The following is a 12,864-nucleotide window of genomic DNA, read 5'->3' as shown; positions in this document are numbered from 1 at the left end:
GTCCAACCTATTCAGGTCTGCTTGCAGCTGTTTCCTGCCCTCCGGCTTGTCCACTTCTCCCCAGTTTTGTGTCATCCGCAAACTTGGACAGAGTACTCTTCACTCCCTTGTCCAAGTCACTGATGAAGACGTTAAAGAGTATCGGTCCAAGGACCGAGCCCTGCGGGACCCCACTGCCCACACCCTTCCAGGTCGAAACCGACCCATCTACCACAACTCTCTGTGTGCGACCCTCTAGCCAACTCGCCACCCACCAGACTGTGCAGTCATCCAAGCGACAGCCTCTTAACTTGTTCACCAGTATGGGGTGGGATACCGTATCGAAGGCCTTCCTGAAGTCTAAGTATACGACATCCACCCCTCCTCCTGTGTCCAGGCGTTTTGTAACCTGATCATAAAAAGAGACTAGATTAGTCAGGCATGATCTGCCTGCTACGAACCCGTGCTGGTTTCCCCTCAGTATGATTTGTCCTGCCGGGCTCTCGCAAATGTGAGCCTTGATAATTTTTTCAAAGACTTTGCCAAGGATGGAGGTGAGACTGACTGGCCTATAGTTGCCAGTTTACATAGTTATAGTTATAGTTGTATAGTTATACATCCTTTTATACAAAGGAGCTAAATTTATAGAACAATGGCATGTTTTCAGGCTGGGCAAGATGTTTGTCTTTTAAGTTACTCCTAACCAGGCAATATTTTTCAGAGAAAAGTTGGTATTTCTTTGAAGCAGTTTTACCACTTCTACAGGTGAAGGAAGGCACTCAGGGTTGAAAAAACTCAACAAGGTAAGATAACCAATAATGATTAGATGGCATGAGTGTTTAATGTCTTTTTTTTTTATTTTGCTTTTGTATTCACTGAAAAGGTTAACTATGATCACGTGCCTAATGTAATTGGTGACAATACAGTTACAGTAAGCACTCAGATTCAAATAAGGACAAACCAGTTAGAGACTATTAGGCAAGAAAGAGATTTTAAAATTAGAAAGGCCTGATAAAATTCAATCTACAATACTTGGGGAATTTGTTGAAGTAAATTTAGAGCCATTAGTGATGATCTCTGAGAACTCATGGAAGACAGGTGAAATTCCAAAAATTGGGGGGGAAGAGCAAGCATAGGGCCTAGCATGGCAGGAGGTACAATTGTGTGAATTGAGCATTAGATTCCATCACACCTTTACCTGCACATTTAGTGGGGGTCCATACAGCAATTTTCTACCATGTAATTGGTATTTTTGAGTACTTAGACAGTTTGTGATTGTTACTGCTGTAGTGTTGACACAAAAGCGTGCATGTGTGGATGGCACGTGCAGTAGGTCACACGCTTCTCAGGTAAATATACGTGTACCTGAGCAAACAACCTGGAAAAAAACAAGGAAAAGGACCTCCCCATCTTCAGCCAAACAGCTAAATAGTTAGGGCACTCACCCAGAAAGCAGAAGACGCAGATTCAAGGCACAATCCTGGCCCAGAAGGGGTTTGAATGCATTTATCTCCAACTTCCTAAGACCCTGCTCACTTTAACCAGTATGCCACAAATTAAACATGATCCAATCCTTTCTCCAGTTGTTTGAATGGAAGCCGTGAAAAGTTTCTGCCCAAGGGCCTGCTCGCTTTCAAAACAGCATCCATCTTACAGAGGCACATACCCTCTGGTTTGTTCTCTTCCTCCTGGTCCCAGAACTCCCTCTCCTGGCTGTTCAGGAGGCCAGCTTCAAAAATGAGAGAATGAGCCAGCTAACATCTCCTATGGTGTGGTGGTTAGAGCACTGTGCTGGAAAATTGGAGATACAGATTCAAAACTTTCTTGAGAAAGAGGGACCTGGGTCACCAGCTTCCAGGTAACAGATTTCTACTTGGGTTTTTTGGAAAGTATCTAGCCTGACCTATCTAGAATATAAGAAATTTCACAAATCAAACAAATTGATATTTTGATACATTTATTTTTCAGCAGCCATTTTTTAAATCTGTACAGAACTTGTACAAACATGTGTCAAAGTCAGTCAGTCACTGAAAATTAAAAAATTGGAGACGAATGAAACCAGAATGGTAACCAAGTACCTCCATAAGCAAGACTCAATCTCAAAGGAATTTCATAAGAACATGGTAGCAATACTGCAGGAAGAAGTCCCTTCACATGATAAGGTAAAAATAAATAAACGAGAAGATGAATTAAAGCAAAAGAGAAATAGCCCCGAGGATAAGCCAAAGCCAGGACACCCCACAGAGGCCACATGTAGTCTGTAAGATGTAGTTCGTAAGATAGTGATAAATGCCAAAATCAAAAATCTGGCACATCGTCTTGGATGTTAGGCATCAGCACTGAGTCACTGCATACCATTCTCAATAAAGACTTGGGCATGTGAAAGGTGTAAGCAAGGGGAGTGTTCTCAATGAGCAGTGATCAGAAGTAGAGGTGCACCGATATATTGGTCACATATTGGATTGGCACCAATAAAAAGGAAAATTAACATTATCAGTAATTGGCTTTTTTGGCCTGTGTAGCTGATAATGTCACTGATAAATGATGTATGCATGTTCAGAGCCACAGCGTGCATGTGACCAGGAATGCAGTCTGGCAGCTTGGAGAGCAGCATCCTGCCGATAAGTTTGTGAGGGGGAAGGGGCATGGGGGAGGAAAGGGGTTATAGGAAGTACAGATCAAAGCCCCTGCAGCGAGGGAGGGAGTGGGGCAGGCACTGCCCAGCTAGGGCAGTGAATGCAACCCCAGGGCTGAGAGTGGGATGGAGCCAGAGGCAACTTGGGGGTGCAGGGGGGTGAGGAGGAGGGCGGCTCCCTGCTGCTGTGCAGACCCCCAGAGGCGGCATGGGGGGCATATGCCCCTCCCCCCCAGATTTGTGTGTGAGGTGGAAGCATGCTGCCCGCTGTGGCCTAGGGGGCAGTGGCTAAGCCATACTCTTCCCGGTGAGGGGACTGGGCCAGGGCTGGGCTGGCAGGAGCAGGGTGGGCAGTGGCAGTGCTGGATAGGGGGGACTAGGGGGATTATGGGCTGGCTATAGCCCCCCTAAGACGCCTCCTAGCACCGTCTCTGCTTGGGACACTCTGCTCTCCTGCCTTCCTCTCAGGAGCCCTGCACTAGCCACGTGTTCCCTGCCTGTCCCACATCAGGGGGCTCCTGAGGAGAAGGCAGCAGAGCAGAGTGCCCTGAGCAGGGGCAGCACTGGGGGTTTGGCTTGGGGGACTATAGCCACCCCAAAATTACTTGTAGCCCCCTTTCCTAGCACTGATGCCACCACTGCCTGCCCTGCTCCCCCCAGCTCTGAGCCCAGCCCTGGCACCAGGAAGAGGCTGGCATAGCCCCTGCCCCTGAGTTTGCAACAGGGCTCCTCCACCCCACAAACAAATCCAAGAGGGCACATGCCCCCCATGACTCCCCCAGGACTGCACACAGAAACAGAGAGCCATCCCACCACCTTCCCAACCTCCCACACCCCCTGGACAAGCTGCCCATGGCTCCATCCCGCACCTGGCCCGGGGTCCTATTCATCACCCTGGCTGTGCAGCACTTGGCCCCTGCCCCACTCTCTCCCTCACTGTGGGGACCTCGATCTGCCCCCCCCATGCCCCTTCCCCTCCAAAGACTTACCAACAGGGCACTGCTCTCCAAGCTGCCAGGCTGCATTCCTGTAAATGAGCTATCAGATCCGTATCCGCTGATATGCCTCGTTAATAATCGGCTATTGGTATCAGCCAAGAAAATCTTTATCAGTGCGCCCCTAATCAGAAGAGAGCATGATCTACTATTCCCAGGATGCTTTTAAGAAAACTCCAAAAAATTCTGGAGCAGGACTGTGGCTTATGATAAGATGGGTTCACAGCACTTTAATCGTGAGCCTGAAACAGCGTAGCATGCAGTGACTGCACACAGTTGCCACCTCCCAAGAAATCGAAGAAGATAGCACCAGTTCATAAAGCTGCTTTTTGGGAATGTGAATGGGTAAACATTAGAGGTGCACTGATACATCAGGTTTTTGGTTGTAGCTAGTTTTTGGTTGTTGGTCTAAGGACATAGGCAGGCAAGGTTTTTCGGGTAGATGTGATATCTTTTATTAGACCAGCTGAGTAGTTGGAAAAAAGCTCTTAGCAAGCTTTCAGGTGCAGTCACCCTTCATCAGACATAGGGAGTCTCCCTATGTCTGATGAAGGGTGACTGGGCCTGAGAGCTTGCTAAGAACTTTTTTTCCCCAACTACAGGCAACCCCCGCTTAGCACTCTTAATTGGTGCTGAAAAACTGACCGTTAAGTGAAACCAAAAGTATTTGATGACCCAAGATAGTGACTGCAATTGTTTTTAATGACCCAAGATGGTGACCACGAGCATTATAACAAAACTCGCTGAGCGCTAAGTGAAATCAGGTATCAATTTAAAGTGAGCGTTATAGTGAAATAGCGCTAAGCGAAACAGCATTAAGCCTGTGCTCAGTTGGTCTAATAAAAGATATCATGTCTACCCAAAGAACCTTGCCTGCCACTGATATATCAGTTGCTTATCTGATCAGCACTGATAAAAGGGAAATATTATCAGCTATCGGCTTTTATTTTTGGCCACTGTAGCTGATAAAGTTTTCCAATAATTATGCCTTCTGGCCAGGGCCCTGGACGCTTAGGTTCCCTCCATGAGCTGGGGTAACCCCAGATACACCCCCATCCCCGCCGGTGAGCTGGGCTGGAGTAGAGCTGGAGCAGCTGCTGTGATATCCTGGGTGCTGACAAAGTGCAAACTGTGGCCAGGGCAGGCACTGTAAAAGGTGCCGAATGCCACAAAGACGCAACTGGGCCAGGGAGGGGTGGATGTAGCTGCCCGGCCAGGCCCAGCATAACTCAACCCGCAGTGCCCAAAGGTCCGCACCCCAGGGGCCAGGGGCAGAGCCTGGCAGGGACCGAAGCAGCTCCAGAAGGGGCCCTTCACTCACTGGAGTCCAGCTACCAGGACCTAGGGTATGACTGTGGGAAAGGAGTGGCTCAGTTTTTCCAGGTCTAGAATGGCCCCATGGCCCTGTCCTGGGCAGAGGGAGGACAGTGGGGAGCCTGGCTCAGAGACCATCCAGACCTGGGCAGCCAGGAAGGCTCACACCCTCCCCCTCAGCACTACTGGGCAGGCTTAAGCAGCGGCCCCTGGGCTAGAGTTTAAGGGCATCACATGGAAGAGCATGGGCTAAAAGGCTCCACACAGCCAGTCACAGGCAATGCTAGGCTGGCACCACCTGCTACAACCAGCACCAGCACTTTTACATGTGCTCCAGGAGTAGGGGCAGGGGAGGGCAGCACTTTAATTACAGTGGCTCTGAAAGCCACTCTAATTTAAGTGCCGTCACATCTGTATCAGCATACCCATGCTTAGAAGTGGTGATAGGGGTGCTTGAACTAAAACTTGGGGGGTTATAAATGTAAAACAAACAAAAAAAGGTTTATGTTAGTAATTCAAAATGCTTTGCATTATTATTAAACATCAGGTATTGAATTGGCATTGGCCGATATGGTTGGTTAATAATCAGCTAATCGGTAGTGGCCAAGAACATCTTTATCAGTGCATCCCTAGTAAGCATAACTTACTACCTGTGAACAAGCAAGTCTGTCAAAAAGAAGTACTATGCTAATGAACTCCTGCACTTGCAAGAATCCATCAAATCAAGCTCTGTGCAAAGCTGAATCAAGAAGAAATGCTTCTTGAGGATATAGTATTACCCCAAACATCCTAGGTTGTGCTAATCACAGTGATTAAATATGGTTCTGAATTTTCCCATCTAGTCAATATGACAGATTTGATTTTTCCCAAAGCTGAAGAAAGGCCCTTGTGGAAAGAGTTTCCATGATGAGAGAATTGCACCAGATGAGATCCTGGCCATTTAGCACGTGTCTAAATGTGCATATATAAATTGCAGCTACTTTGACCAAATGCAGTGATGCTAAGGGAGGCTACACTGAAGAAAACAAAGAAGTGGCTGCAAAACAGTGTTTCTTTCTTGGGATAGAAACTTTCTGAACATCCCATAAGTACTTACAAGATCACATGATTTCATCCTGGTTGCACCAACCTAATTTTCTTCAAAGACACGATAACAGGCTTTGTGAATAGAGAACAAGTAGCAGATGTGATATGTCTCAACTTCAGTAAGGTCTTTAACACGGTCTTATTGGATATTCTTATCAGCAAGCCAAGGAAATATGTTGAAAAAACTAAATGGGTACACAACCAGCTAAAAAACAATATTCAAAGAGTAGTAATCATTGATTCACTGTCAAGCTGGATGAATCCATTTTGGATCTGGTACTAGTCAATATTTTCAATATAGCTGTGGATGATGGAATAGAGAGTATACTTTAATTTGCAGACTATGCAAAGCTTAAGGGGAAATGCAAGCTGTCTGGAAGATAAGTTTAGAATTCAAAATGATCTTGACACATAGTCTGCAAATATATATAATGCAATAAGGACAAGTTACAGAGTACTGCACTTAGGTAGGAATAATCTTCACAAATACTAAATAAGGAACAATTAGCTAGACAACAATCTGATAGAAAATGATTTGGGGCTATAAACAGACTTCATCCTTGGAGCAGGATCACCTGTGCCAGGATATGTCCAGGTATAGCTGATCTGCTTCACCAGGCAACACAGAAGTTGCCCAGTATTCTGCAGGGTCAGGCCCCTGCCACTCCTGAGGCCCAATCCTGTGGGTCAACTGCAAATTGGAGAACCCCCTCAGGGTATGGCCCAGCAGTGCAATATGTATGCCCTTCCATGGTGCACACCTGCAAACAGGGACTCCCTGAAGCCATGGGAACATCTGCCCAAGGTTCTCCACAAGTCAGCTACTCAGCTACTGGCATAATACCAATAATTTTACTTGCCTCCTTTGAGATCTAAAGACAAAAAGCACTACTCATGTTTTCTGTCTTAAGATTTCAAAAGGAGGTCAGCAGAATTATTTCCATTTTCTTATATGGGGAAGATAAGCCCGATCAAATTCTTCACCCAAAGTGGTATTCCTATTCTCCATCCTGTACCCTTTCTAGCAAGTGTTGATGGGACATATAGCCTTTTGAACAGGGAGAGGAAGAAATAAGCATGAAAAACCTGCTTTGCTGGGAGGTTCTCTCTCCCTTTTAAGGTCTGTATATATATGTTAAAGTACACTGTTCTAAAAATGTGTTAAGTAACTTTTTGAAAGGTAAATACTAGAACTATTTCTCACCTGTTGGATAGTAGGCTTGAGAGTACTGTGGTGAAGGTGTGTAGCTGCTGTATTTCTGAGAAGAAGTCACCATTGCCTGAGGCCCTTGCTGAATATGGACAGAAGTAGCATTGGGTTGCAGTGTGTATGTAACCTCTGTTGGAAACCTTTGTAGTACAGAAAATGGAACCCCTTTTTCTGAAAAATTTGAAGAAGTCTCCACCTGCCCTGGAAGCATCCCAAGGGAATTCTGCCATGTTCTGGGAGGGATTGGAGTCCGATCTAAGCCTTTTAAAGATAAAGTGCTGGGGTGGTGGGATGAAGCAGATACATATGAGTAAGGTGATAAACTGTCACGCCGAAAAGACCGATGAAATTGTCCTATGGTCAGCTGCCCTGTATTAAGAAGAACTTACTAGAATTAAATGGTTATGAAATAGACTCTAAAGAAAGAAAGAATCAAAATACTCTGTTCAATTAAAGGGATTACATGCCAGGGTTTTCTATGAGAGTAGGAGACTAGATTCAATGACCCTAGAGGGCCACTTCCAGTCCTAAAGTCCTAATCCATGCATAAACCAGATTCAACTTTATGAAGAAAGCATAATGGCTGGCCCTAAAATGTTTGTCATGCAGTATTCCTTGTAAAAATAAGTCTACCACTAACAAAAACAGCTCTATCACAATTTGTAAATGAGTTAGATATTAGTTTGCACATTAAGTCAGCAAACCAAATCCGAATTATTTGGAAAATGCAATCTGGTAAACCATACAGTATGCAAAAAAGCAGAATGTAATATAAGACAGTATGGCTGTGCGAAGCTTCAGGTGGTGATTTGATCCAGAGGAGATTCACCCTGATTTGGTGCCCAATCTCTGAATCCAAATTGAATCAGGGGGCCAATTTAAAGGTCCAAATCAATTCAAAGCTCTCCAAATTTTTGGAAAAGATTTGGAGAGCTTTGATGATTCGGACAGCCCCCGGTGGCTACAGGAGGGAGCTACATCTGACACTGGACTGGTAAATACTAGGGGCAGGGGTGCAGACCATGGGGGGACCCCCAGCTCAGTAGTTTAAAAAAAAAAAAAAAAAAAAAGAGCTCCTGTGCTCACCGGGTGCTGCTGGAACGGGTGGGGGAGATCCCCGTTGCTCCCCACTGCCCCATACTGCATGGGGGGGCTCTCCATAAGCCCCCCCAAACCCTCCCCTTGCTCCTCTCCGCCCTCCCATGGGTGCCCCGCCCAGGCCAGCTCTGGCCCTTTAAGAAAAAATGCAGCTGAGAAAAGCCCTGGGACTCTCTACTCCTGCAGTGGCCTTGGGGCTTCGGAGCCTCCTGCAGTGGCCCCTCACGTGGTATGGGGCAGTGGGGGGCAGCAGGGATCACCCCCTGCCAGCAGGAGTGGTAAGTCCCAGGGTGATTATTTTTTTTCTTAAAGGGCCGGAGGTGGCCTGGGCAGGGTACCTATGGGGGGGCTGGGAGAGTGAGGGAGGGGATTGGGGGTCTCATGCAGAGCCCCCCTATACAGCATGAATCGCCTTCTGCCCGGCAGCACCGAGTGAGCACCAGGAGTTTGTTTTTTTTAAACAAGTGCCAGGAGCTGGGGCAGCCATTGCTGGGCTGGGAGAAGGGAGGGGAATGGGCCTGGCTGCCGAATCTCCGAATCAGATTCGGCTGAATCGAATCAGGACAGTGATTCGAATCACCAAATCGAATCACTGTCCCTCAAACCAGCCGAATCTAAATCCAAAGCTGGTACTAGCTGCTTCGCACAGGCCTATAAGACAGTACCAAAATCAAGACTGAAACCTCAAAGTCAGCTAAGAGAAAAAACAATGGGAATTAGAGGCAAATCTTTTAGATAGCTTTGAAATCTCAGCCCAAATATTTTATCAAAAATCCTCAGATGGAAAAAACTACCAATTTTCATCTTTGGACTTTTTTAAATTAACTATGAATGCTGGGAACCTGGACATGCCATCATTCTACTTTATGCCTGGCATTCTAGGCTTGATTGTTGGTACGGGTCTCTTGCTTCCTGGCAGAAGCCCAAAGCAGCACTGCAGGAATGAACAGCTGCACACTAGTCAACCTCTAACCAAAGGTTAGAGGAACCACTAGAGAAACCACATCCAGGGATGGTGACTGCACTATTGGGAGCAGGTATTAAAGCTGAAAGAGGACACACTGGGTTTACAAGAGAGCTGGCAACAGTACCTATACTTACAACAGAAAGTGTTACATAACCTCAATACCTTATTTTAAGTTGCGTGCAGCTTTGTCAAAGGTGAATAACTAAGACTAAACTTTCCTATGCTGAGAGAGTGCTCCTGAATGTGGCTCCACAAGCTGCTCTAATTAAAGCACCCAGAGCAGGGGTGGGCAAAATGCGGCCCGAGGGCCAGATGTGGCCTGCCAGGCCATTCTATCTGGCCCGCGGGGCCCCTAAAAAATTTAGAAAAGTAATATTTATCTGCCCTGGGCTACCTGTCATGCAGCCCTCAATGGCTTGCCAAAACTCAGTAAGCGGCCCTCTGTCCGAAATAATTGCCCGCCCCTGACCCATCGTGTCTTGTGTATCTGCATCCCTGTGCTGAAAAATGGTGACGGGGGTGCTCTAACTAAAGCTCGTCTAATGCAGAGATGCTCATACATGTGATGCTGGGGTCTGCTGGAGTGCAGTAATTACCATGCTCCAGCTGACTCAATTAATTGAGTCTGCTCTGACATGCTGTAATTCCAGCACACTGGAGTAGCCTCGCTGCGCGTGTGTAGGCACCCTATGTTATGGTAATCTTAAAGAGATGCAAGAGGAGAGGACTTAGGGTCAGATCTGTTATTGGACTAACTGCCTAGCTGAAACTGACAGGTTTTGAAAGCTTAACCAACTTGCTGCCCACTACGCAGCTAGGCCAACAGAAGGTGTCATCCTAAGAAGTCCTTGCCTCTTGCCTGATTGAGACAAGGTGAAAAGACACATTTTCAAGATGGGGAAAGTACACTGACAAATCGGTTTAACGACACTGCAGGTCAAGTGAGGGAGGGGCTCGGGTGCAGGGGGACACTTCGGCCTCTTCAGCGCGGCACATTGCGCGCCGAAGGCAGCTGGACCGGGCCAGCGACTCGGTCCCCTCCCACCGTCCTCACAAAGGGCTCCTGCAAGCAGGGCTCCGGCCTCGTGCCCCGCCCCGCCCTGTCCGCCCCGCCTCACCGGGCTTGTCGGCCTTGCCGGGCGCTGGGGCCGGCAGCAGCGCGTCGCCCTGCAGCGAGGTGCTGAGCAGGCGCTGGAAGCGGTTGGGCGGGCGGCTCGTCACCTCCAGACCCGCTGCCAGCTTGGCCTTGTTGGCGCTGGTGAGGCGCTTGAGGTGCACCAGCAGGTCGGGGCGGTCGCGGCGGAAGTGCGGGCTGTGGAAGTGGTGCAGGGGCCCCGCGGGCGAGCCCGAGGCCGAGGCCGGCGGGGCCAGGGGGGAGCCGCCCGGCGGGCCCAGCACCACCTTGCGGAAGCCGTAGAGGTTGAGCTGCCGGATGAAGCTGGTGAAGTTGGTGGTCTTGAAGAGCTCGGCGCAGGCGGCCGTCCCGTCGCCGCCGGGTCCCGCGCCCGGCCCCGCGCCCAGCAGCTCGGCCTCGAAGAGCGGCTGGTCGATGAGGAGCCCCTCGCCGCGCGCGTCCCAGCGGATGGAGCGGAAGCGCGGGCTGTTCACCAGGCGCCACAGCTTGGCCGGGAAGTTGTTGGGGTTGATGGGCGCGGCCAGCAGCGGCTCCTCCATGGCGGGTGGGGCCTCGCTCCCTCGCGCCCCAACCGCCGCCAACCGCAGCCCCAGCCAATCGGCGTCGGGCGCGAGGCCCCGCACGCGACACACCGCCCAACCCGGACCGCGCAGGCGCAGTCGGGAACCGCCCGCGCCTCCTCTCACCGCCGTGTTGAGCCGGCATCGCTCGCTGCGGCCCCGCGCGCTTCCGTCCCGGGACCCTGAGCGGAGGTGGCTCTTGCCTGTGCCAGTCCAGCCAGGCTGCAGCTCTGTGCCCGCTGTAGGTGCACAGATCGTGGGGGGGGGGGCATATGGCCCCCCGCCCCGCCCCGCCCCACATACCTACTTCCTGCTCCACATACTGGGGGGGGCTAGGGTCGAGGGGGGGGTAGCGGGTTGGGAGTGAGTGGTACCAGCTGGGCTGCAGGGTGGGGGGCTGTGGGTTGTTAGTGAGGGGCACTGGTAGGGTCAGAAAGCTGTTTTCTACTTGCTAGGTCAACTTGCTGATGTTTATAGATGGGTCCTGGTACAAAAAGGGTTCAGAGCCTCAGTTCTAACCCTAACAGACAGGTGGACCCCAACTTCTCCGAGTCGTTGTGACCAAACACCAAAGGAGGATCGCTCTGCTCCAGCAAAACTAATCGGACCTCAGTTTCACAGATGTTAAGGTCAGAAGAGTTCTTAAGATGGTGCAGGCCGGCCGGCCGTGTGGCATAGGACTTCCACAGGTGAAACACTGTAAGACTTGCAAGGTGAAATTCTACCTAAAGACCAATTGTTTGTAGTTGAGATACAGTAGAGGTGGACAGCTTGCTGCATGAGTGCTAAAAGTGGCATGGGCAGCCTGTGTGGCACATGGCAGATTGGAAAGGGAACAGAAGGAAGAGCAGCAGCTCAGGCAGGGGCAGAGGAGCTCGTTGGAGTTCTGTATCACAGCTGTTGGAGAATCAGTTGCATCCCTAAGTTAAATTGTTCCAAAGATTAGTTTCCTTCCCCAGTAAAGATGTGCACTTTATTTCCACTCAGAATTCATTTAGCTTCAATTTTCAGCTATTGTGAGCACAGGCTGCTGTGCTAGGTTTGCTCTGAATACATACAAGTTGAGCTGCGCAGTCTGTGATAGCCACAGGAGTTTTTGAATCTCTGTCAGGCTTAGATGTGACCTAGGAGCTGAATTGCTCAGCCCTGTTGACAAGCCCTCTTGCATAGGTTCAGAAGCAGGATTTTAGGCACCTAACAAACTTTAATGTAAAAAATGGAGGAACCTGCATAATTTAGGCACCTTTAAGGTAAGAGAGCAGCTGAACAAGGGTTTTTAGGATTGCATTTTTGGACTTGGGCATCTAATTTCTACATTTGGTAACTCAATTTCCTTTTGATCTGACCCTTAAAATTCAGATGACACTAAATTTAATATTCCCTGTGACCATCAATATAGCATTCCTCCTCACGTAAACAAAATGCAGTTTATAATGACATGATTCCATATTATTTTTCCTTGCCTTTTCAGTGCAGCTGTTGGATGGTGAGTGAATATGGATTGTGCATTGAATGTACTGTAGACCCTAACCTCATATCTCATTTACCGCAGAGACTGGGGGGCATGTCTTAGAATGAGTCAGTGGCCCACAGGACCCTTTTCATATTCAGACCATGCAAAGAAAATGGCATGTATATGAGGCAGGTGATATCCCCAACTTAGTGGTTAGAAAAGGAAATATTGAACAGTTTGTATCAGTTACACAACATGGTCCATCTTGGGCACTAAAGGTTATGTGAGACTAACGACATTTAGGCCTTGTGCCAGTCCTCTATACAAGAGTGAATTGCACACTGAAGGAGACAGATTCTGCAGAAAAGACAGCACATGATCATGCAGTTAAGACTGAGGGCAGAGTCAAGGTTGTGTTATCAGTCTAAACTC

General features: G+C 48.7%; 1 protein-coding gene across 2 annotated transcripts in view; it reads right to left on the bottom strand.

The window, feature by feature from the left end:
* The window catches only part of HSF5 (heat shock transcription factor 5), a 38,582-nt gene extending 27,580 nt beyond the window's left edge, over positions 1–11,002 (bottom strand). For both annotated transcript variants that reach the window (XM_059717227.1, XM_059717228.1), the window contains exons 1-2: positions 10,403–11,002; positions 7,214–7,588 (exon numbers count right to left, since the gene is read on the bottom strand). In XM_059717227.1, coding sequence (XP_059573210.1) covers positions 7,214–7,588; positions 10,403–10,958 — 931 coding nt within the window. In that variant the 5' untranslated portion in view covers positions 10,959–11,002. The remainder of the gene's footprint in view (positions 1–7,213; positions 7,589–10,402) is intronic.
* Between the last annotated feature and the right edge of the window lie 1,862 nt (positions 11,003–12,864).

This window comes from Alligator mississippiensis, chromosome 14, assembly GCF_030867095.1.
Source record: "Alligator mississippiensis isolate rAllMis1 chromosome 14, rAllMis1, whole genome shotgun sequence".
In the NCBI taxonomy this organism is placed as follows: domain Eukaryota; kingdom Metazoa; phylum Chordata; order Crocodylia; family Alligatoridae; genus Alligator; species Alligator mississippiensis.
The sequence above is the reverse complement of the archived record's forward strand: the minus strand, read 5'-3'. Positions and strand labels throughout refer to the sequence as shown.